This window comes from Corylus avellana, chromosome ca3 (assembly GCF_901000735.1).
Source record: "Corylus avellana chromosome ca3, CavTom2PMs-1.0".
NCBI classification, from domain to species: domain Eukaryota; kingdom Viridiplantae; phylum Streptophyta; class Magnoliopsida; order Fagales; family Betulaceae; genus Corylus; species Corylus avellana.
The window spans coordinates 11,531,591-11,554,347 of NC_081543.1; the positions used below are offsets into that span (position 1 = coordinate 11,531,591).

General features: G+C 37.0%; 1 protein-coding gene across 1 annotated transcript; it reads right to left on the reverse strand.

The window, feature by feature from the left end:
• Positions 1-744: 744 nt before the first annotated feature.
• LOC132174088 (protein neprosin-like) lies at positions 745-6,803 on the reverse strand. Its single transcript, XM_059585795.1, has 9 exons — positions 6,576-6,803; positions 5,975-6,035; positions 2,624-2,661; positions 2,327-2,413; positions 2,049-2,231; positions 1,629-1,790; positions 1,489-1,542; positions 1,246-1,392; positions 745-1,131 (listed from the first exon to the last, which is right to left on the reverse strand). The coding sequence occupies exons 1-9, from the start codon at positions 6,801-6,803 to the stop codon at positions 745-747; spliced, it is 1,347 nt and encodes a 448-aa protein (XP_059441778.1).
• Between the last annotated feature and the right edge of the window lie 15,954 nt (positions 6,804-22,757).

Below are 22,757 nucleotides of genomic sequence, written 5' to 3' on the forward strand. Positions count from 1 at the left end.
CATCCTCCCCTCTACTGTGAAGTTCACGACAAGAAATTGATACTCTCTTTTATAATTGCTTGCTTGTTGTTTCTTTGTCTTTTCAATACTTTAATATTCTGGCATGCAATGTATTAATGGTAGTACAATATTAATACACTGCATGCCAGAATATTAAAGAAATGAAATGTTTGTTCTGACACTTGGAAATAACAACCAACACATATTTTTTGTTGGCCGGGTTCATGTGGGGTTTGTGGATTTTATAAAATAAATGTATTATGTATGTCTTATTTTTTAAAAATTAATATGGCTATCATATTAATATTATTAAATGATTTATGCATGATAATATTTTGATTCAGGTATAATTATACGTATATATTGTATACCAATTAATTTTTACTACCTATTTTTTTTTTAATACATATTGTATAATTAATATGATTGAAATTAATTAAAATTAATTATAATTATTGACGTGTGGAATAATGGCACGTCAAAATTTTTTGACCAGTTAAAAATAACACGTCAAAAATTTTTGACGTGCAGGAAAATTATTGACGTGGCATTTAGACACATCAATAATTTTTGACGTGCCACTATGACACGTAAAAAATTATTGATGTGACATTTAGACACGTGGATATTATTATTTCAATTTAAAAGAATAATATCTCAATAGATATAACTTCATCTTGTTATTATTTGACCCAACCTACATTAATTGATGAGAATATTGCAGAAAAAAAAAAAAAATAATCCTTAAGGACATGGCCCACCAGGACCCCCGTAAGTGAAGGCATGCCCGGTTGTATTTGGATCCTGGCCATCATACCAATCTACAATACCGTAACAATTTGGACCATAATCAAAGAAATGACCAGCAATTTTGTCTGTGAGCTCAACAATTTGGTAATCCGCGTTCACAATTTGAACAAATGTAAAAGTACCTGCTTCATCGGCTTTGATGTCAGGAATATAACCATTCCCCATTGGTACTGGAGTTTGTATATTAGAAGGCGAAAATGTTGCTCCACCATATCGAAGATAAGATGCTCCAGTAGCTAAATGAGTGAATATCTCCTTCGGCCAATATCCATATTTGTAATCATCATCATCCATCAACCACCAATTTCCGGTTGATTGATCCTACCAAAACAAAAGACCAATAAATTAATACTACTGCAATCAATTTTGGACATTAATTTTTAAGCTTGTTACTACTTTGTACCAAAAAAAAAAAAATTAAAAATTAAAAATTACCTGAATAATGGTCATTTTAAAACCGTATTGCGGTCCATCAAAGACAGAAATATTAGCAAAATATCCACCAAGGTGATATTCGTTATGTACTTGTACAAAACCTGGACATTCTATATTGTAACAACCAGTTTTTTGAAACCCATCTGCCTGTTGATATAATGTTCAAATGGATTCAATAAAGGGTATCTTTCATAAGATCACACGAAAGGTATTGGAACAAGAAATCAATCTATTCTTACGTACAGTCCAATATGCAGTAAGTCGTGTGCGATTGTCACCATATAATTTGGGATGCACCTATACATATATAAATAACAATATATCATAAGGTGAAAATGAGAAGAAAAAATATTGATATATATATGAAATGATTTTTGACTTACTGCCCATCCAACTTCTATACTGTTTGTTTCAGCTTCAGGTCCATTTCGAACCCATATTTGAGCTTTACTGTATTGGCCCACTTCCACACGTGGATTATTAATCGTGATTACTGCTTTTGCTCCATGGTAAGTCGCAACCTCCGCTGTGTCAATACCTACAGACTAAGTCAAGAAATTGACGTTATGATGATTTGAATATAATTAATTTATGCATTGGATACATATCATATGATAATGAACTTTTATTGAATATGATAATCTACAGTGGCATGCATATAATTAATGAACTTTTATTGAATATAATAGATAAAACCATGACTTAAATTAAAGCATCCTGGCCTCTTCTCCATCGGAGGATTGTTAACGTACATGCATATCATAAAACTCAAGAGAAGTATACATATATATGTAGAAACTTACATATTCGCTAGGAAGTTTTGTTGCAAATGTGTGAAGGCTTCCACCATGAGATTTTGAGAAAGACTTCAAACCAGTTTTAGGTCTTCGTATCGGTACCATTCCTTGTGGGCAACGGAAACCCACAAGTTGGCTTTTTGAGAAAACTTCATTTGTCTTCTTTCTTGTTGAGAAACTTGGGTTCATCTGCATAATTATATAAATTATGATCAATTTTCTAGAGAAGACCTCACAAAAAAAAAAAAAGGAATGTTGAAAGAATATGATTTGTAATTAATTACCTGAATTTTGTGATTCTTAAGCAGATGATGATCAAATGCGGGCTGCTTATACATATCCACACAATCGACCTCACCAACATCACCTGACTGCACATCAAAACAGCAAAGATCTAATAATAGTTTTCTTATTAATCACACACTACAGCATCAATCATACAAGTTAAAGTTTCTATGTTTTGTACTATGGAATTGAATGTTTCTCAACTGTTTTTTTTTTTTCTTCATCTTCTTCTTCACTTTTTGCCATTCGAGCAAAAGGATATTGGCATCATGTGTTTTTCATAGATATTTGAGTACCTGTGGCTCATCGAACATGCTAATTCTTCCTCCATCCACTACACAGCAGATAAAAGTAACACCAAGAATTACTAACACAAACAAACCCATAGAACTTGTTAAGCCAATTGTCTCATAGATGATCGATATCGATCAAAAGCCGTAGTGAGGTGTATATATATATATATAAACTAAAAGATAATAAGGAAAGATAATAATTAGAATATGAATCACACTCATTACAGATTTCACTAATGAATTCAGCCATTTTCATGTACAATTCAAAATCAATTCAAAGGAGTGAAGAATTAAATACATGTCTCCAAATATGTAAATGGTTTTTAAGGAAGGACATAAATTTCTTCAAACCCAGTTTGAAGAAAATATCCTCCAACCCATTTAAAATAATGCCAAGTGTCATGGACTCCATCCATTGAATGACTCCATCTAATGGCATGGAGAAACTCTTATTTGGCAAATTTATTTAAATACTTTTGAAACGCCAAATATATATATAAAATAATGCCAAGTGTCATGGACTCTATCCATTGAATGACTCCATCTAATGGCATGGAGAAACTCTTATTTGGCAAATTTATTTAAATACTTTTGAAACGCCAAATATATATATAGTCATCCTAATTCCTAATCGTTTTTATTCAAAATGAAATCTAGATAAAGTAGAATTTATTTCATATCTCCATATTAACATGCATCTGTTTTATAGAAAAAGAAATTTTTTTAAAAAAAATTATAAAATTTCATGCAAATAGCATGGAATGAATTACAAATGAAATTTTAGCATTTAAGACCTACTTATTATCTAGAGTTAAAAATTTAACATATTTAAAATTTACTCATAATTGTATGGTTAGGCGTAGAGCTTTAAAAATACAAAATTATTTGTTGTCGCTTTAAAAAAAAAAAAAAAAAAAATCACCCATAGGATCCTAGGGAAATAAGTGCATGGTCTTACATTCATATTTTCTCCTAAATAACACATTTGTTTTGGGAATGCATTAAATCTTTCAAATTACATGACACCTTTTGGTAAGTTTTAACCACGCAATTTTATTTCAAGACCATATTGAAATCGAGAGACTTGTAAATCGTTTTATTACAAATCAATTACACCATAATTGCTAGGTGTTCGGCCATGCATGGAGTATCTCACTAGAGTAATGCTAGGGATAAAAAGCTGTTCAAACTACACGCCCATGGGCTTTTAGAATGAGCGGTCCAATGGGTCCAATTAAGCTTTTCCATTTCATGGCAAGCAAACTATAACCATCCAATTCAGACAATATGGCATGGGCTGGAGGAGCTACGTGCAAGGCTTTGAGTTAAAGTCTTTGGTCCGAGTGTTTACAAATCTCATGGCTAGTTTTCAAAAAATGTTACTTATTAAAATTGCAATCAACTCCTTTTCTGCCCACCATTGCACAAGGAGTGAATCTTTCAAATTGCAATCAACTCCTTTTCTCCACACAATAAGACTGCTTAATGCCTCTCCAACTGGAGAAAGTAAAAGCGGGCAAAGCGAATCTCCCTCAAATCCCCCTAGGGCAAGGGAATAACCCCAATCTAGAAACTTCAACAGTAAATTGAATTGCTTAATCCGCTACTAATATTCTACCCAATAGCCACATCCTTGAATTAGGGTATAAATTCAGTATTCTTAGCCAAAAGGCAAAAAAAGTGTTATGATCCCAAGTGTTCCATGTGACTTAAGTACAAGCTTAATCATGTGTATATAAGCTATTGGGCACCTTCCCGCTCTTTAACAATTATCATGTCAGCTTAGCTTTTTTGACTAGCAGGATAAAAACACTCTTATTTTTGAATATAATGCATGAGACTTTAAGAGTACCCCTTTCACCCTGTCCTGTATATAAAGTTTAAACATACATTAGCAACTCAGACTCTTATTTTGTATGATAGGTGGTGCCTAATGGTGATGGCTCGGCGTGTTTGGGAAGGGGGAGGTCGTGGGCTTCGATGGCGTCTGCCACATAGTTTTCTCAGTGCCATGCCTCAAAGAGCCATAATCAAACATGTCAGCTGAGCTTTTTTGTTCATGATGTGGCACAATCAAATTCAACAGTCCTCATAATGACATAACAATGATTACAATGTTAATCATGTTTAAATTGTTATTGGGATCATATCAGTTTGGTATTGAGGATGAGAATGATGATATAGAAGATGAACCCCTTTGATGATGCTGGACTTGTAGAACATGCAGAACAAGGCAGATTAGAGGATCAATTGGTGCATATCTTGACTTAAATAGTGGAGGAATCAAAATAGAAGTTTCGGATTTTTTTTTTTTTTTCCGAAATATGCATGCACATGATTATTTAAATTGGGAAGCTAGTTTGGAGACTTATTTTGAGGGAAGCTGTTTGTGAGGCTTAAATTGAAGGGTATTGCACTTCAACGATGGAAAAGAGGGCAAGCCAAAAATCAACACATGGGAGCATTTGAAAGTGAAGTTGCGGAAGAAATTTTTGTTGGCTGATTATCCAATGGAATCATATGAAAGATCCACTCGTTAAATCAAATAGGGATGTTTGTGGAGGAATACACTTCAGAGTTCAACAACCTCTCATTCGAGTTGGCTTAAATGAGACAAATGAGTAGATGACATCTTGTTACTTGCTGGCTTGAACCAACCCATTGAAGATTTATTGGGAATGGTTCGTTTATTTAATCTTGAAGATCCTCGACAATATGCCTTAATGGCAGAAAATCAGGTGTTGCGATACAGTGTAAGTAAACCTTTGATTGATAGAGTTGAGAGTGCAACACAAAAGGGTTCAACAATTGTTTAGTGTTCATAATGGCCAGACAGCTCAAAACATTGGTCAAGATACTACTATAATGAACTGGACAGTGGGTAGAAATACTGCCAATAGTGACGGAAGTGAAAAGGGCAAGAATATATATGGAGCACAAAGCAATTCTGGTCCAGCCTCTTCCAATGTTGGTTCTGGATCACAAGTGCAGTGTTTTGGGAGTGGAGAGAGGGGACACACTTTATATGCTTGTCCACAATGGTTGATGAACTTTATAAGAAGAGAAAGAAGTGCTACCAGAACCAACTTATGATGACTACAATGATGAGGAAGAGGATGTTGATAGAGTGATGACAACACAGAGAGTGGAGGAGGAAGATTGTCTTCAAAACATGAGTTCTTTATGGTAGGAAGGTGTGTGATGTTCTTGATGGGAGTAGCCAAGAGAACATTAAGCATTGAGGTATTGAGAAGTAAATGGTCCCCTGGACTTCACCATCTCCTTTCCTGCTAGAGATACTCCGGCGTGCTCAACTATCCGGGTGACAAGGGCCCTGTAAGGTAGGAAGGTGACCTGCTTGGCCAGTTGAACTCCCATCATCGTCGAGAGCACGAAGGAGCTGTATTAGATGCAGCTATAAGTCAAGAGGGAGCACAAGTAGAGACCCCTATCCTATGTGACAGTGGTGAAGCTCTGAACTGTGAGGACTCAACTAATCATCACAGCGTATACCAGCCAGTCATCGTCCTGGAGGGCATTCATCTAGAAGCCCCTTTCTCCCTCTATGTTCTTCTGATGGGGGCACCTATCGATGAAACGCTCAATCATCTGGCAATGGCTGGGAGTGCAATCGAGCAACCATGGGAAGTCGGGGTCATGTACCATGGTGTCTCAGTAATCTGGTTGATGAGATCAAGGGTCACTCAGTTTGGCTTGCCCCTTACCCGGGTCTGGAATGAATCTGCTCTCTAGTCATGCAAGTTAGTGTAGAACTTGCGAACTATCCCGATTGCAACTGGCCGGTGATCCTTCATCATCGGAAACCATCCCTGGGCGGTTGGGCGTCGAGTGCATCCCGCACTCTGGGGGCGTGGTTGGCCACGTCGGGCACATTCATCCCCCTCTAAAAAATGATGTTGCGGCCATAGTAGAGAGAGTTCTATCGACGCTTCACCTTGGCGACCCTAAAGGGAAGACAGTCGTAGATAAATTGGGTGCCATCCCTATTCGTGCCGGAGCTATCCTCCAAACCGTGGACCGAAGACTCGTCTGATGCCCTCCTCCTCCGCCCCCTCCATCTCGAAGTCAAAGTCGAAGTGGGGATCGGGTCGGGTAAGAGGAAGACGAAGCTGCTGTATTTGCCTTTGTCCGTGCCATCGTCCTGCATCGGATCAAAAACCATCACTATAAATTCTATGTGCAACCTTAATAATTCATCTAACTACAAAAGTGGTAGCCTAATCCAAGAAACAAAAAGCCCCTAAATTCTATGTGCAACCTTAATAATTCATCTAACTACAAAAGTGGTAGCCTAATCCTAGAAACTGAAATCCCCCCCCGCCTTCAAGTGTCAGGAAAATGCAAGAAAGCATCGAAAAACATGGAGATGTTTGAATCTTAATGAAAGCTTAGCGGAGTTGTGAAGAGGTTGGTTGGTGATTTAAAATTTGGTTCAGTTGCTTCATAATGGAGTTTTTGAGCATAACATGTAGGCTTCAAATGTCAGGTCTGGCTTCAATTTCAAGATCGTTCAAAGGGATTAACAAGAACACCCATTAAGAGGAAAGATGGAAAATATCAGGCTATCAAGGGTATTTTAGTCACTTTAGATCCAGGCAGAGGTGCCAAGCCCAATTGGGTGAGGGTGACGGCTTAAGGCATTTGGTGCCGTCGTAAGGCGGTCCAATTCAATGGCGACCCTACCATGCGAGGGTACCGAGGTAATAAGAATTTAAGGCTTAAGGGTTTTTTGGTAATTTTGCATTTAAATGTTAGCACCAAAATGAATGGTGCTGCCTTTTGGGTAGTCCAATAAAACGGTGACCTCAAGATTTGAGGATACCAGGGTGAGTGGGTAATCAGAGAAATTAGTGTTTAGGTCTTAAGTATATTTTGGTAATTTTTTGAATTTAGAAAAAATACCAAAATTCGTTTGGGTTGAGGTTGACAGCTCAAGATGTTTAGTATTGTTCCAAGGGCAAGCCCTCACAGTGGTGACCTCAAGGTGCGGGGTTACCATGGTATAAGAGGTAGGGCTATGAGCATTTTGGTCATTTTGGGGTTTGGATAATATGCCAAAATTCAACTGGCTAGGCTTTCAATTAGGGATGTTAAGGTGCAATTCGATAATCAAATCGACCCTTTAATAGAAATTAGGGAAAAAAATCCTAATTCAAGGCTTAGGGGTATTTTGGTTATTTTGGGATTTAGACAAAAATCCAAAATTAGATCAGTCAAAAATATAGATCGGGCATTTGATTAAGGGTTTTGGGCCTCAATTGGTCATGGGCCCAAGTGGGACTACCCAAACCAAGAATTTTGGATTTTAAGGAAAAACCCCAATTCAAAAGCTTGGGTTTTGCCAAAATTGGCTAAAAGGGTTAGTGGGTTTTATAAGATTTAGGGCAAAAACCTCCAAATCCGAATATGTGGTGTTTAGGGAAGGAAAATGAATTCTAACACAACCACAACTATCCTAACACAACAAGTAAACATGTAGATGCTCAATCCTAACCCTAAATCAAAGGAAAGATGAAAATCCCAAATCAAACTCTCAAACCTTAGAAATGGAAATTTCAAATTAAAAACGGTTGAAATCGCATACCTTTGTTAAAATGATGAAATGGAACTTTGATTATTGGGAAGATACGGCCGAAAATAACCTTGGAAGCGTTTGGTTTGAGAGAAAACAAGAGAAAATGGGAATGAATAGGGTTTAAAGAGCACTCGGCCGTTTTTAAAAAGGAGCAGCGTGGGAATCTAGGCGAGCACTTAAGTGTGAGCATTCTTCCCCTTCAAACAGGCTCTCGGCCCGAGGCCAAAGTTCTTTTTTTTTTTTAAAAAAAAAAAAACCAGTAATTCAAAGGTAAGGTATTTTCTCAAAGCAATTGGGGGTATCAAAACAAGGCTAGCTGGGATTGAAATTGACATGAAAATTGATTTTGTGAAATTCGATGTACGAGTGAAATTCATTTTCTTTTCGAAATTCATTTTGGAAACACATGAGCATCTAATACAAAATGTACTGCTAAGTACAGTGCATAACCTAGCTAACTCCATTGCAACCTGTTTACTCAAAAGCTACCCAACCTATCTGCTATATAGAATCAAGTCTATATAGTAGGTCCAAGGCTATTATACCGTACGTACCGATATACTATGTCATACAATGTATCTTGTCAACCAGTTATTAAAGCAGTTACCAAGTTGTACAAAAAGTAGATATGCTTATATCATATGCGTGCTCAGTCAGCTGACATATCGCACGTTTTTAAGAAAAGTGTTCGTAAGTATTTACTTACCTCGTGTGCTCGCTCAAGTCCTCCGAAATCAGGAATCCCTGCTATAACGAAACACGACTCATCATTATAAGCAATACTATAGAATTCTACGAGGTTCCATCTAACAAAAAGGGTTGCCAAAACCTTCGTACCACATGTTTGGGACTAAGGGGAGTGTGCCTTGCTCTCTGGGTGAGCGCTCGCTCCCTAGGATGAGCGTTCGGCCAGAAGCTCCCATAATGTGTTTTAGGCTTCTATCTAAAGCTATGGGTTGGTACTTCTCTTTCTAGGCCTTAAATAGACACATCTAAGCACAAAACATACTATCGTGCAACTTTAAAGGAAACAAGGGTGGGTTGAAAGCTTTTCGAAATCATTCTTGGTTTTTGGTAAGAAAATGGGTACAAGTGTTGGCAAAGGAATACTTTTAAAATGTGTAACACCTACAAAGCAATTGTAGTAACCCAAATAATTAATTAAGCTTAGGTAGCTTAGTTAGGGGGTTAATTTGGGCTTTTGGGTCACTAAGGACACTAGAAGGGTAATTTGAACTTTTAGACCGGACGTACGCTAGGGTTAGCGGACGTATGCTTCTATTTGTAGTGCGGACGTACGCGGGGGGACCACCATATGTATGCTCTGTAAATAGTACACGGATATACGCGGGACCACACATACGTACTCTACTTTTTGGAATACCCTTTGGATAATACTTGGACGTACGAGGTAGCCTTTGACCACTGTGTAAATAGTATTGGACGTACGCTAGGGTTGGAGATGTCCGCTGCTTTTCTGGAGAGTTGGTAGCGCCCCTTAGCTATAAATACTCCATACCCCTTCAGTTTTCACACCTCTCTCTTGCCTTCAGGCTGATAGAAACATTTGTGATTGTGTTTTGTGAGATTGTGAGCATTTGGTGCTAACATAAGGGAACTTCTTGAAGTTTCGCTTCAAGGAGGTAACGTGTTAAGTGCCAAAATATTCATATTTTAGCCCTTAACTAATATTTTTTAATTCCTTAATTTTGATTAATTTATGCCATTTTAGCTCTTTTATGTGCTTTCTTTGTTTTTGTAGGCTTTTGGAAGAAAATGAAGCAATTTCGAAGTTTTAGGCTTAAAGAGCTATTTGGGAAAAGTTGGAGGCTCTGGTAGTGCGATCAATCACAGTGGAGCTGCGATCAAGCGCACTACAGGCGAGGACCAAGATGAGCGCAAGGCGTGCGCACAATAAAGCAGCCTTGATTGCACCTATGATCGAGCGCCAGCACAAATGATCGAACGCAGTCCTGTGATCGATCATACACGGGCTGCGATCGAGCGCACCCGTGCATGAGTAGCAAGCCAGCTGCCAGCCTTTTTATGGAAAGTGTTGATTTTACGGTTTTGAAGTTTTGTACGAACTAGGGCTCAAACCCTACGATTTTTAGGGTTTCTAGAGTACTCCTAAGGCCTATAAATATACCCTTAAACCTTTAGAATAGACACACAATTTCCAAGGAGAAGAATTGGAGCTCTTCAAGTTCAAGTTTCGGGTTTATTCCTTTCCTTTCTATTTTATTTTGTGAAGATGTTTAACATCAAACTCATGTGTAACTAATTTACTTAGTAGGGCTAGATTGAAGCCCTAATTATGTTTATTTAATATTTCAATATTGGTGCTTTTGTGATGATCATGTTGTGATATTTAACTTGATTAATTCCTGTTTTCATGAATTCTTCATATGTGTTTGCATGATCAACATATACATGTGAACTAGTTAATTAAATCAATTTGGATGACCGAGTCATGGGTTTAATAAAAGTAACAAAAGAAATCCATACCGGGTTCTTTGGTTAATCAACATGGAAAACCAGGAGTATACACCCATACCCTAGGTTTTATGTGTTTGTCGATTTTCATAGATTAATGCTTTCTCAAAGAACAACTTAGTATACACCCATGTTAAATCCTTTAAGAAAGAAAAGAGTTAGAGTATACACCCATGCCTAACTCGTTAGGGAAATCTATAGCTTAAGGAGTATACACCCATGCCCTTGGGTTGACAAACATTAGATATGTATAACATGATCAAAGTCTTGGCATATTATTATATTATATAAGCATGATTAGTGGTGGATATCAAAGCCTTACCTTTTTATTATTATCAACTCAAAATCAATCTTTATTTTGTTCTACTTACGGAATTTATTTTTAGCAAAATTTAGTAATCCTCGTAAGAATGATCTCGTACTTGCACCATATACTACAATACTGATCTTGTGCACTTGTGTGTAACATGTACACTTATTTGCCTATTAATTTAGGTAGATATTTGCACAACAAGTTTTTGGCGACGTTGCCGGGGATTGAGGCAAATTTTGTTTAGAATGTTATTTTAATTTTAAATTTTAAATTCTGTTTTTATCAAAAATCAAAAATATTTTCACTTTTTCTTATTTTTTTTGTTTTGGTTTCAGTTTGTGGCACCTGCATTCTGTTACTACGATCGAGCGGAGGCCGAGTGCGATCGAGCGCACTAACCTGTGATCGAGCGCAGTTCCAGGGAGCATCCGGACAGCAGCCCTGAAGCTGCTTTGACTATAAAGGCAATTCATCTCATGCAAGGTTGTCAATCTCAAGACTCAATCATTCTTCCACTCGATCCCGAAATTGAGCGGACAATTTGACAAAGGCCTAGAGACAACTCTGACATAGAGGAAGATGAAGAAGTTGAGGAAACAATGGAAGATCTGCAGGTGAACCCACCACTAGTGCCAAGACCACTAGAGGTGAACCCACCACCAGTGCGACGACTGATGAAACAAGCTTTCATCCCGAAAAATCTCAACCAGCCATCATGCATAGCCTATCAACCGGAGGTAGAAGGCGATTACTATATATCCCCGCAGATACTCAATGCATTGACTCACTTCAGGGGCACAACTACTGAGGATCCTAACTTACATCTTAAGGAATTCTTTGATCTATGCAAGCTTCAGCACATACAAGGCCTAACTTCGGAGAGACTCAGGTTAGTCCTCTTTCCTTTTTCTCTGAAAGATAATACTAAATTGTGGTATAATTCCTTGCCTGCAGATTCCATCCATACTTGGGAAGAATTAGCTATTAAGTTCCTAAAGAAGTTTTTCCCAGCTCAAAAGACAAGGCAGCTTAAAAGGGAACTTCAAACATTCCAATAGAGAGAGATGGAGATCTTTTCTGGGAGGCATGGGACCACTTCGATGCATTGCTTCTGAAGTGCCCACATCACAACATCCCTTAAGATGATCAGGTACAAATTTTTTATGAAAGGTTTGATGACACTAACAAAGGGATGATTGATTCAGCTTGTGGACGTGCACTTATGGAAAAAAGCAGTGAGGAAGCCATGGAGCTCTTCGAAACACTAAGTGAGCACTCCCAACAATTCTATTCCAGAGAAAGGCGAGGAGTAAAAAGTAAAGGCATGTATGAAGTGAACCTAAATGGTGGATCTCCAAATCAGATGTTTGCTATGGAAAGAAAGCTAGACATGATTGTCAAAGCCATGATTGCTCAAAACATCTCACCTAGTCAACAAGACGCACAACTCCAGGTATGTGCCATATGTTCTCATTTTGATCACACCACTGAGACTTGTCCTTTGTCTCCATTTGCAGATCAAGAAGAGGCGAACTATGTGGGACAAAACAATTATCCTCCCAAGAACAATCCATACTCCAACACCTACAATCCAGCACCACCCTAATTTCTCATGGAATAACAATCAGAATGCTCTAAACCCTCAAGGGCAGCAGAGGAGTCCCCAACAAGCAGTACAACCAGTTTAGGAGCCAAAGAAGAATGACCTAGAGAGTATTGTACAACAATTTATGCTTGTTCAATAACAAACCAATGCCAAGCATGATCACTCCATTCAAAGGACCAAGCAAGTTATTCAAAGACTGGAAGTACAAATGGGGCAAATGGCTAAGGAGCTGAGTGAAAGAAAGTATGGTGAATTTTCATCCAAAACAATCCCCAATCTAGGAGGGAATCAGCAACTGAAAGCAGTCACAATTCTTAGAAATGGCAAGGTCATAGGAACTGAAGAGACAGCTCAAGTAGCTCCAGATGAAGCCTCAACATCTAAGGTAAGTAAAATGGAGAAGGTGAATGCACCACCCTTCGCTCAAAGGTTAGTAAAGCCAAAGAAAGAAAAAAAACTTCTTGATATTTTTGAGACCTTGAGGAAAGTAGTGATTAACATTCCCTTATTGGATGCAATTAAACAAATTCCCTCATATGCTAAATTTTTAAAGGATTGTTGCACTAATAAAAGGACGTTTCAGGAGCATGAGACAGTGGCCTTAACAGAGGAGGTAAGTGCGGTGTTGTTAAGAAAACTACCACCGAAGCTAAAAGATCTGGGTAGTTTTACCATTTCTTGCAGGATTGGCAATCATATTTTTGAAATGGCACTACTGGATCTAGGAGCAGGGGTTAATTTGCTGCCATACACTGTATATGAGACATTGGGTTTAGGGGAACTTCAACCAACTTCAATCACCTTACAATTGGCAGACAGAAGCATCAAAAGACCAAGAGATATACTTGAGGATGTTTTGGTAAAGGTAGGTGAATTTATTTTACTTGCTGATTTTATTGTATTGGATATGGAAGAATCCCTATGCCATCATCTTTACCTATTATCTTAGGAAGACCCTTTATGAGAATTACTGATATGAAAATATGTGTGAAAAAGGATATTATGAGTATGAAGGTGAATCGTGAAAAGATAGAGTTCCAAATATTCGATGCATTGAAATTACCTCAAGATGATTTAGAATGTGTTAATATGTATGATCCAAGGTGTTATTGAGACAGTTTTGTAGGACCAACATAATGATCCATTGAAGGCCACCCTCACTCACAATTTCTCAAGGCAGAACATTAAGGAAAATTATGAAGATGTTATTGAGGACATCATTGAAGCCGAGCACCCCTTTGAAACCTTTCCACCACATCCAAGTGCTAAAAGGAAGCTGCAGCTGCATGAATTTAAAGAATTGAGGTATGAAGTAGATGGGGATACCAAGCTCCACAAGAAAAGACCCAAGGCTTATCATGATAAGAAGCATGTCAAGGAGTTTTCTGTGGGACAAAAAGTGTTGACCGATAATTCAAAATTAAGTCATGTCCTTGGTAAGCGTAAGCCTAGGTGGTTCGGCCCTTGTGTTGTCACCCAAGTTTCCCCTCATGAGGTTTTGGAGGTTCACAGTCCAGAAAATAATCAAACATTCAAGGTAAATGGATACTGAGTAAAGCAAGAGCACAAGGTAAATGGATACTGAGTAAAGTAAAATTAGTACCAAGAGATGAAGATCTGGCACTCCAGTCTGTCCAATATGCAACACCACCAAGAGCACTTGAGCCACAGTCAGTGGAGTTCAAGTGCATCTCCCCAAAATAGTAGCACTGAAGCTACTAGTAGAAGCATTTGAGCAGTCCAGGAGCTCGAGCGCATCTACTCCTATCAGTGATACTGAGGCCACTGAAGGCGGTACAAATTTCTATCCTTTAGTTTCCTTTCCATTGTGTCAATTTCTTTTTACTTTTCATAATTTTCTGTAGTACTTTTAGTGTTCTTATTTATATGTTGTGTTAGTTTTTCTTTATTTTAGTCAGATACTATCCATTTTACATTTATTTAAAAAAAAAAAGAAAAAAAATTGTTTTACATTTTGTTAGTGCTATCGAGCGCACCTTGTGTGCGTTCAAGCTCACCACCGCCACACACGCACACCGCTGGACGAGTGCGATCGAGAGCACCTTGCACGCGATCGAGCACACTCGGGCAGATGGTCACGTGACCTATTTTAGGTCACCTTCCCCGTACCCCCCCTCACTTCTCCCCTGTGCCGTACACCCCCACCAGCACTCAACCCTCACTCAGCTGTCACTGCCCATCACCAAGCTCACCTCCACCGACTTTCACTCACCACCACCGCACCTCAACGACACCATTCACCCTTCGGCCACCCCTCACCACCACATAGTACTCACACCCAGCCCTCCACCGAACACCCATTCCCCCCATCGCCCATCTCCATCCTATTCTTACCCACTCCCATTTTTTCCCAAATATATATATTTTTTTAAAGGCAATCTGTGGGTGTTTTTCCACACACAATTGCCTCTGTGATTGGTTTTCTTTGTTTTGCAGGGGTTGGGCCATTTTTACCATGGTTTTGCAATCTAGCTTGTGACACCGCACACCAAGTGTTCGACGAAATTCCTGACCCAATCTGCATTATGCCTAAAGCTCGCACTTCATCCTCTCAGGTCTCTGAAACCCAAGCCATTTCCTCCCCACCCGCTTGTGAGGAGTGGGAGCTGCTGTTTGAGACCACATTTGCCATTAGAGAAGACTTCCAAAACCTTGAACCTACTCGATGGGCGGTTGCCGAATTCAAACTCCGTGGGCTGAAGAAACTATTCAAGTCCGTCACCTCCATTGCATACAAAAAATTGGTGGCAAAGTTCTATGTAAATCTGTCTTACGATTGCATCAGGCCGGATGCTCTATCCTCCACAGTTCATGACCAAGATATTGAGGTGACTTCGGCTGACATTGCCACTGCTCAACAGTGCAATGATGAGCACCCTCTCGAAGAAGAGCAGCTTGCAACCCAACCTCCCCGATTCTATGTGGTGGAAGTCATTGAGGACATGCATCAAGGGCAGTATGCAGACATACATCATAATGCCGGCTGCAGGTCCAAGCTGCCTCCACAACTCTAGCTTGTGGACTCTATTCTGCATCGCAATGCCTTTCCCTTGGGACACAAGACTCAAAGGAGAGATCAATTCTTACAAACGCTTACGTCTTTCATAAAGGTGCTTGGTGTTTCATTCTTGCAATTATTTGGAACCTAATTCACAAGTTTTGGAATGGGGTGCATGTCGGGGGAGCTGAGTGCACCCACTCATGGGGACTGCCTTTTCCATACTTACTCGCTTACATACTCCAGAAAAAAGGGCATCAAGGGTACCTCAGCAGATGAGCCAGTCACCACGACCCTGAAGTTTGGCATCCGCCAATGGAATCAAAGCTGTTCGCACATGCTCAGGGTACCCCAAGCACCAGTAACTGAAGCGGAAGAGTTCGAGGCAGAGCCTAAGGCAGAAGATGAACCTACAGCTGAGCAGGAAGCAGCAGAGGAAGAGGCGACTGTTACTTTGTGCATAGCACAATATCGTTCTATCAGTGAAGAAGTGGCAGGACTCTGGCGAGAGCTTGTAGATCAAAGACGGGAGGCTCGGGAGGATAGAATCTCGGCAAACCAAAGATTAACTGCCTTAGAAGAATTGATACGGTCTATCCTAAGTTGATTGCCACCACCATTAGGAGCATCTTCTTCAGGACAGCACTGAGAGAGGAATCATAGTGTGGCTGAAGACGTTAAACTTAGCGGTCATGGGAGGCACCCCATAGTTCATCTTGTTATTTTGTTTTAATTGTTTTTCCCTTAATCTTTATGTTTATCTTTAGTTTTGTTTTGTTTCCTTTTAATTGTTTTCGTGTCTTATTTTGCAGAGACAAGTGTGCTTCGATTCAAGTTTGAGGGTGTGCTATGAGCCATGCTATTCTAGACAGTTTTGTCTATATCCTGGGTAAATTCTTTCCATGTTCTAAACACATTGGGGACAATGTGTGATTTGAGTTTGGGGGTATGAGAACACTTTACACACACTTTGTCCCAGTTTCATGTTGTTTGCTTTGTTTGTTTTGTGGAAAAAAAAAAGAAAAAAAAAAAGAAAGAAAGAAAGAAAAATTTATGCATGTTCATGTTTACCTTAAAACTTTGGTTGATCTGAAAGAATTGTGGTTTGATTTCATTGGTAGGCTTAAAATTTTGAACACACGATTTGATGATAGAATTTGTTAGTTTGGTTACTTGCTTAGGATAGTTGAGAATTCACATGTTTGATCTGATCTTACATGCACATTAGCACATAAATTGTGGAGTATGGCATGAAGTCTAATGTGTGTGTTTCGATGTCTTGGGTGAAACTGGATGATATATTAGATGGATACTTTGACATATATTAAAAAAAAATAAAAAATAAAAAATAAAATAAATAAAATAAAATTGATCATTGATAAGCTTTTCACTAAGTAACTGAACCTCTTGCTTTAAAGCATTGAGTGTTCACGTCAAAAGGTGAAGAATTTTGATTTGATTAATGTCATGGTTAGTTGGTTTCGTATCCTTTTTGACTCGAGTTAGTAAGTCCTTAGGGGTGTTTTACACCTAATGTCCTAAAACCACCTGGTTTGGGAGTCATTGACTTAACACTCGTTACATGGGTCAATTATAAAGCTTAAGAGAACTAAACATTGCACAACCTGACCAAAATAAAAAAAGAAAAAAAAAATGTCATAGTTATTCATTCTAATAGGGATTTCAGTGAACTTTAAGATATTGAGACATTGTACATTGGAAATAATTAGAAGCTTCATATTTATGTGCTAGTTCACTTTACACTGTTTTCAAACTTGTGATGCTTTAGCATGTCTTTTGTAAGTAATTAAACTTTGAGATTCCAATTGTTGTGAAGATGGAGTTTATCTTTTTAAGCTTGCTAATGAATGAAAATCATGGTTTTGAGTGATACCTTAATTTTTGGATAACATGAACTCTTGCATGATGTTTGCGGGTAACATTTTTGAAAAACCCTCACGAGACTTCACTCGTCCTCTAGGGAAGTCCTAGGGGTTTAAAATGCTTATTGTATATGCTAAATGCAATTGTACATCTCACGAAAGATGGATTTATTTTTTTGTTTTCGGTTTTTCGGTTTAGTTTTTAGTTTTGTATCGCTAAGGGACTAGCAATATGTAAGTTTGGAGTTGTGTTAAGTGCCAAAATATTCATATTTTAGCCCTTAACTTATATTTGTTAATTCCTTAGTTTTGATTAATTTATGCTATTTTAGTTCTTTTATGTGCTTTCTTTGTTTTTGTATGCTTTTGGAAGAAAATGAAGCAATTTTGAAAGTTTTGGGCTTAAAGAGCTATTTTGGGAAAAGCTGGAGGCTCTGGTAGTGCGATCGATCGCAGTGGAGTTGCGATCAAATGCAGGCGAGGACCAAGACGAGCGCAAGGTGTGCGCTCGTGCGCACAAGAAAGCAGCCTCGATCACACCTGCGATCGAGCGCCCAGCACAGATGATCGAACACAGTCTTGCGATCTATCACACACGGGTTGCGATCGAGCGCACTCGTGCTTGAGGAGCAAGCCAACCGCCAACCTTTTTATGGAAAGTGTTGATTTTAGGGTTTTGAAGCTTTGTGAGAACTAGGGCTCAAACCCTACATTTTTTTATGGTTTCTAGAGTATTCCTAAGGCCTATAAATAGACCCTCAAACCTTTAGAATAGACACACAATTTTCAAGGAGAAGAATTTGAGCTCTTCAAGTTCAAGTTTCGGGTTTATTCTTATCATTTCTATTTTATTTTATGAAGATGTTTAACATCAACTCGTGTGTAACTAATTTACTTAGTATGGCTAGATTGAAGCCCTAATTATGTTTATTTAATATTTCAATATAAGCGCTTTTGTGATGATCATGTTGTGATATTTAATTTGATTAATTTCTGTTTTCATGAATTCCTCATATGTGTTTGCCTGATCAACATATGCATGTGGTATGGACTAGTTAATTAAATCAATTTGGATGACCGAGTCCTGGGTTTAATAAAAGTAACAAAAGAAATCCACACCAGGTTCTTGGGTTAATTAACATGGAAAACCGGGAGTATACACCTATGCCCTAGGTTCCATGTGTTTGTCGGATTTCATAGATTAATGATTTCTTAAAGAACAACTTAGTATGCACCCATGCTAAATCTTTTATGAAATAAAAGAGTTAGAGTATACACCCATGCCTAACTCGTTGCTTAGGAAAATTTATAGCTTAAGGAGTATACACTCATGCCCTTAGGTTGACAAACATTAGATATGCATAACATGATCAAAGCATTGACATATTATTATATTATATAAGCATGATTAGTGGTGGATATCAAAGCCCTACCTTTTTATTATTATCAACTTAAAATCAATCTTTGTTTTGTTTTACTTACGAAATTTATTTTAAACAAAATTTAGCAATTCTTGTAGGAATGATCTCGTACTTGCACCGTATACTACAATATTGATCTTGTGCACTTATGAGTAAAACGTACACTTATTTGCCTATTAATTTAGGTAGATATTTGTACAACAAGTTTTCGGTGCCGTTGCCGGAGATTGCGGCAAATTTCGTTTAGAATTATTTTTCTTTAATTTCGTTATTTTAATTTTTAATTTTTAATTCTATTTTTATCAAAAATAAAAAAATATGAAAACGATTAAATAAACTTTTAAAAAAAAAAAATGAAAAGGGAAAAAGAGAGGTGGCTCAACCACCCCTCATTTGTCCCTTGTGGTTTAACGATTTTTATTTTTTATTTTTTTATCCAAGTTTCATTTTGTATCACATATGGCTCCTCACTTAATTATTAATTAAAACGAAGTTCATATTCTGTCCAACTTCCGTCAAAAAGATTGGCAGAAGTTCGCGTCCACGTCCACCCTATGAAAAGCTGATACATGGCAATTAAATAAAAAATAAAAAAAACTCATTAGAAGTTAAAAATATGAAAATTAATAATTAAAAAACTAAAAATATGAAAATGATTAAATAAACTTTAAAAAAAAAAAATGAAAAGGGAAAAAGAGGGGTGGCTCAACCTCCCCTTTAGGCAAATTGGGGAGGTCGGCCACTCCATTTTGGCCAAGGGCCTTGTCCTACTGCTAGTCTGGGGGTAGCCGAACCACCCTCTTTTTGTAACCATACACAAAATTGTCTGATTTTGGTTCCCCCGAATCAGACTACTCAAGAGATCATCTATTTTAGTACTACTCTTGCATAAGCTTACTTAAGTATTGCGGAGTTCGATCATGACTATTACGGCTTTAAAACATGTTATTGTCATAAAGTGTGTAAGTATACATATAAACACATTTCCATCTTCATACATACCCATACGATGTAGGACGCCATACACATGGCCCTTGGAAGTGATCTAGCCTCCCCTAAAGGCCAAAAACCAAAAAAAAAAACAAAAATTAGGGATTGGTTTTTGGGGTTGCGAGACCACCCCTTACCTTTTTTATAGTTTTTTTTTTTAATATATATATATTTTTTAGTTTTTAAATTATTGCTTTAATTTCTATTGTGTGTTTTTTTTTTTTTTTTAATTGTCACATGTTAGCTTTTCAATGGATTGACATGGATTTCCATTAATTTCTTCGGCGGAAGTTTGACAACAGTATTAACTTTGTTTTAATCAGCAAGCGAAATACTATTTGCGATACAAAATGAAACTAATTAAGGTGGGTAAAAATAAAGTTGTTAAACCACAAAGAGGTCAAAGGTACTTAACAAAATATATATATATATATATATATATATAGAAAACAAACCTTTATTATATAACAACTACAAATATTTATTGCCACTCATATAAGTATGTTTGTAAAATAGCTAAGTTCATGAACTATTTACAGAAGTGTTACAACCACAATAATTTGTGATAATTTTTTTTTAAAAAAAAATTCTTGGAACATCATAGTGTTTGTAATAATAATCTCTTTACAAATTGACATGACAGATAATCAAAACCCAAATTATCCATAGGAGCTAGTTCATCGAGCTGCTATTTCCAACTTTATCAACGTTGACTTTAAAGTAGCAAGAGCACGCAAAGAAAGTCTGTCGACAATCTCCATACTCAGCTTTATACCATTCCCTGCTCTAATCTTTTGCATGCATATATTGGCAATATTTCCTCTCCCCTCCCCTCCTTTCTGCAATGTTTATTTAATAATTTATTTTAAGATGTCAGAAAATTATCTTTTTATTTTATTTTATTATTATTATTATTTTTATTTATTTTTAATTGGACTGATGTCGTAGTGCACACCAATCCTTGGATTAGCCTTTATTAAAAAAAAAATAAAAAAAATTAAGGACTAACATCAACTAGTAGGACAAGATTGAGATGAAAATTGAGTATTTAAAATTAGGATTAAATGCCTTATTGTCCCATGTGATTTAACAACTTTATTTTTTACTACCTAAGGTTTAATTTTTATCATAGTAGGAACCTCGGATTTTCATAAAGACGAAGATGGTACTTCCGTCCAAAATTTGACGGAAAGCCATGTCAGTATCAGTAAGAAATTGACACGTGTCCATATACATAATTAAAAAATAATTTTTGAAAAAACTAAAAACATAAAAAAATATATATATTTAATCAATTAATTAATTAATTAATTATTTTTAATTATGGGGGTGGCTGACCACCCCTATAATTAAAAACCATGGGGGTTGATTGACCACCTTCAAGGGCCCAAATGGTCCAAATGGGGATGGCCGAAACAACTCCCAAACCTTTTGGAGGTGGTCGAGAGCTACCCTGAAGTGGTCAAAGGGGCCGGATTGGGGGTGGCTTGGCCACCTCCATGCCCAAAGGGGGTGGCCCATTTGGCCAATGGGGGTAGCTACTGCCACCCCCAATTGTTTTTTTTTAATTTTTTTTAATTTTTTGATTTAGGGGCATTTTGGAAATTTGTTAAAATACATGGAGACAATTTTAGAAATTTAAGACAAAAATACAATTAAGTGCCTAGCACATGAGCAATTTTCAATCAAATTGGACGGAAATAGTTAACGGATGGACCACATTGAAAAATTTTGAAACTTTGATAAGGTGCATTATAAAAATTGAAATATTGGAGGTCAAATTAAAAATTGTAGGATAAAGTGTAATTTTTCCTTTTTTTTTTTTAATTTTTTTTTTAAAATATATGAGAAGCAGATGCCAATTAACAAATTAATTATGTGCTTCGCATATATATTCTAATGGGTTGATAAATGAAATTAATTACTCTAAACTTGACCAAATAAAAATAACTTACAAGTACAATTCAATCATTTCCACCAATATAATTAGGTAATAGGTACTATATTGTTATAAATTAAGATTCACGATCAACTTTGAAATCCAAGCGCTTATATTTCCTGCTTAGAGTTACAGAGTATAAGTTATTATTAATAATTAAATCAATTAGTTTTTATTAACTTAAGCTTTGGAAATAACGATAGAGTGATTTAACATTATTCCCAATATATATATATATATATGCCACCAGTGTATCTTAGTTGTAATATTGGTCCGGATCATTAATTATGCATTTTCTTCCTTGAGAAGAAAGTCTGATTAAAAAGTAGAAAGGATAGAGTTTACTTAACCCTCTCAAATTATTATCTCAATGACAATCTACCCCCGCCCCAAACTATCAATTACAACAATTTACCCCACAAACTACCAAAACAATGACAATGTAACCCCCAATGTTAGCAAAATGACGAAATTACCCCTATAGAATTTTCAATAAGACAAAAATACCTTTAAAAATTTGAAAAAAAATTAAATTAAATTTTAGTATTTTTGTTTTTATTTTAGTTAGGATAATTTCGTCATTTTGTTAAAATTTGGGGTATATTGTAATTGTTTTGGTAGTTTGGGGGTAAATTGTCGCAATTGATAATTTGGGGAGTAAATTGTCATTAGGGTCGTAGTTTGAGGGGGTTAAGTGAACTTTACCTAAGTAAAAACTACAAAATACAAAATTAAGAGGACCTAACCTTTCTGCATCAATGTGTCTACGTGGCAGACGAGTGATGTATAAATTACAAAGGGAAATGCTAGGTGTTCTTCTGGTGTTCTCCCAACTGTGATGTGGCTTTTAAAATCACCAATAGATTAAAGAGAA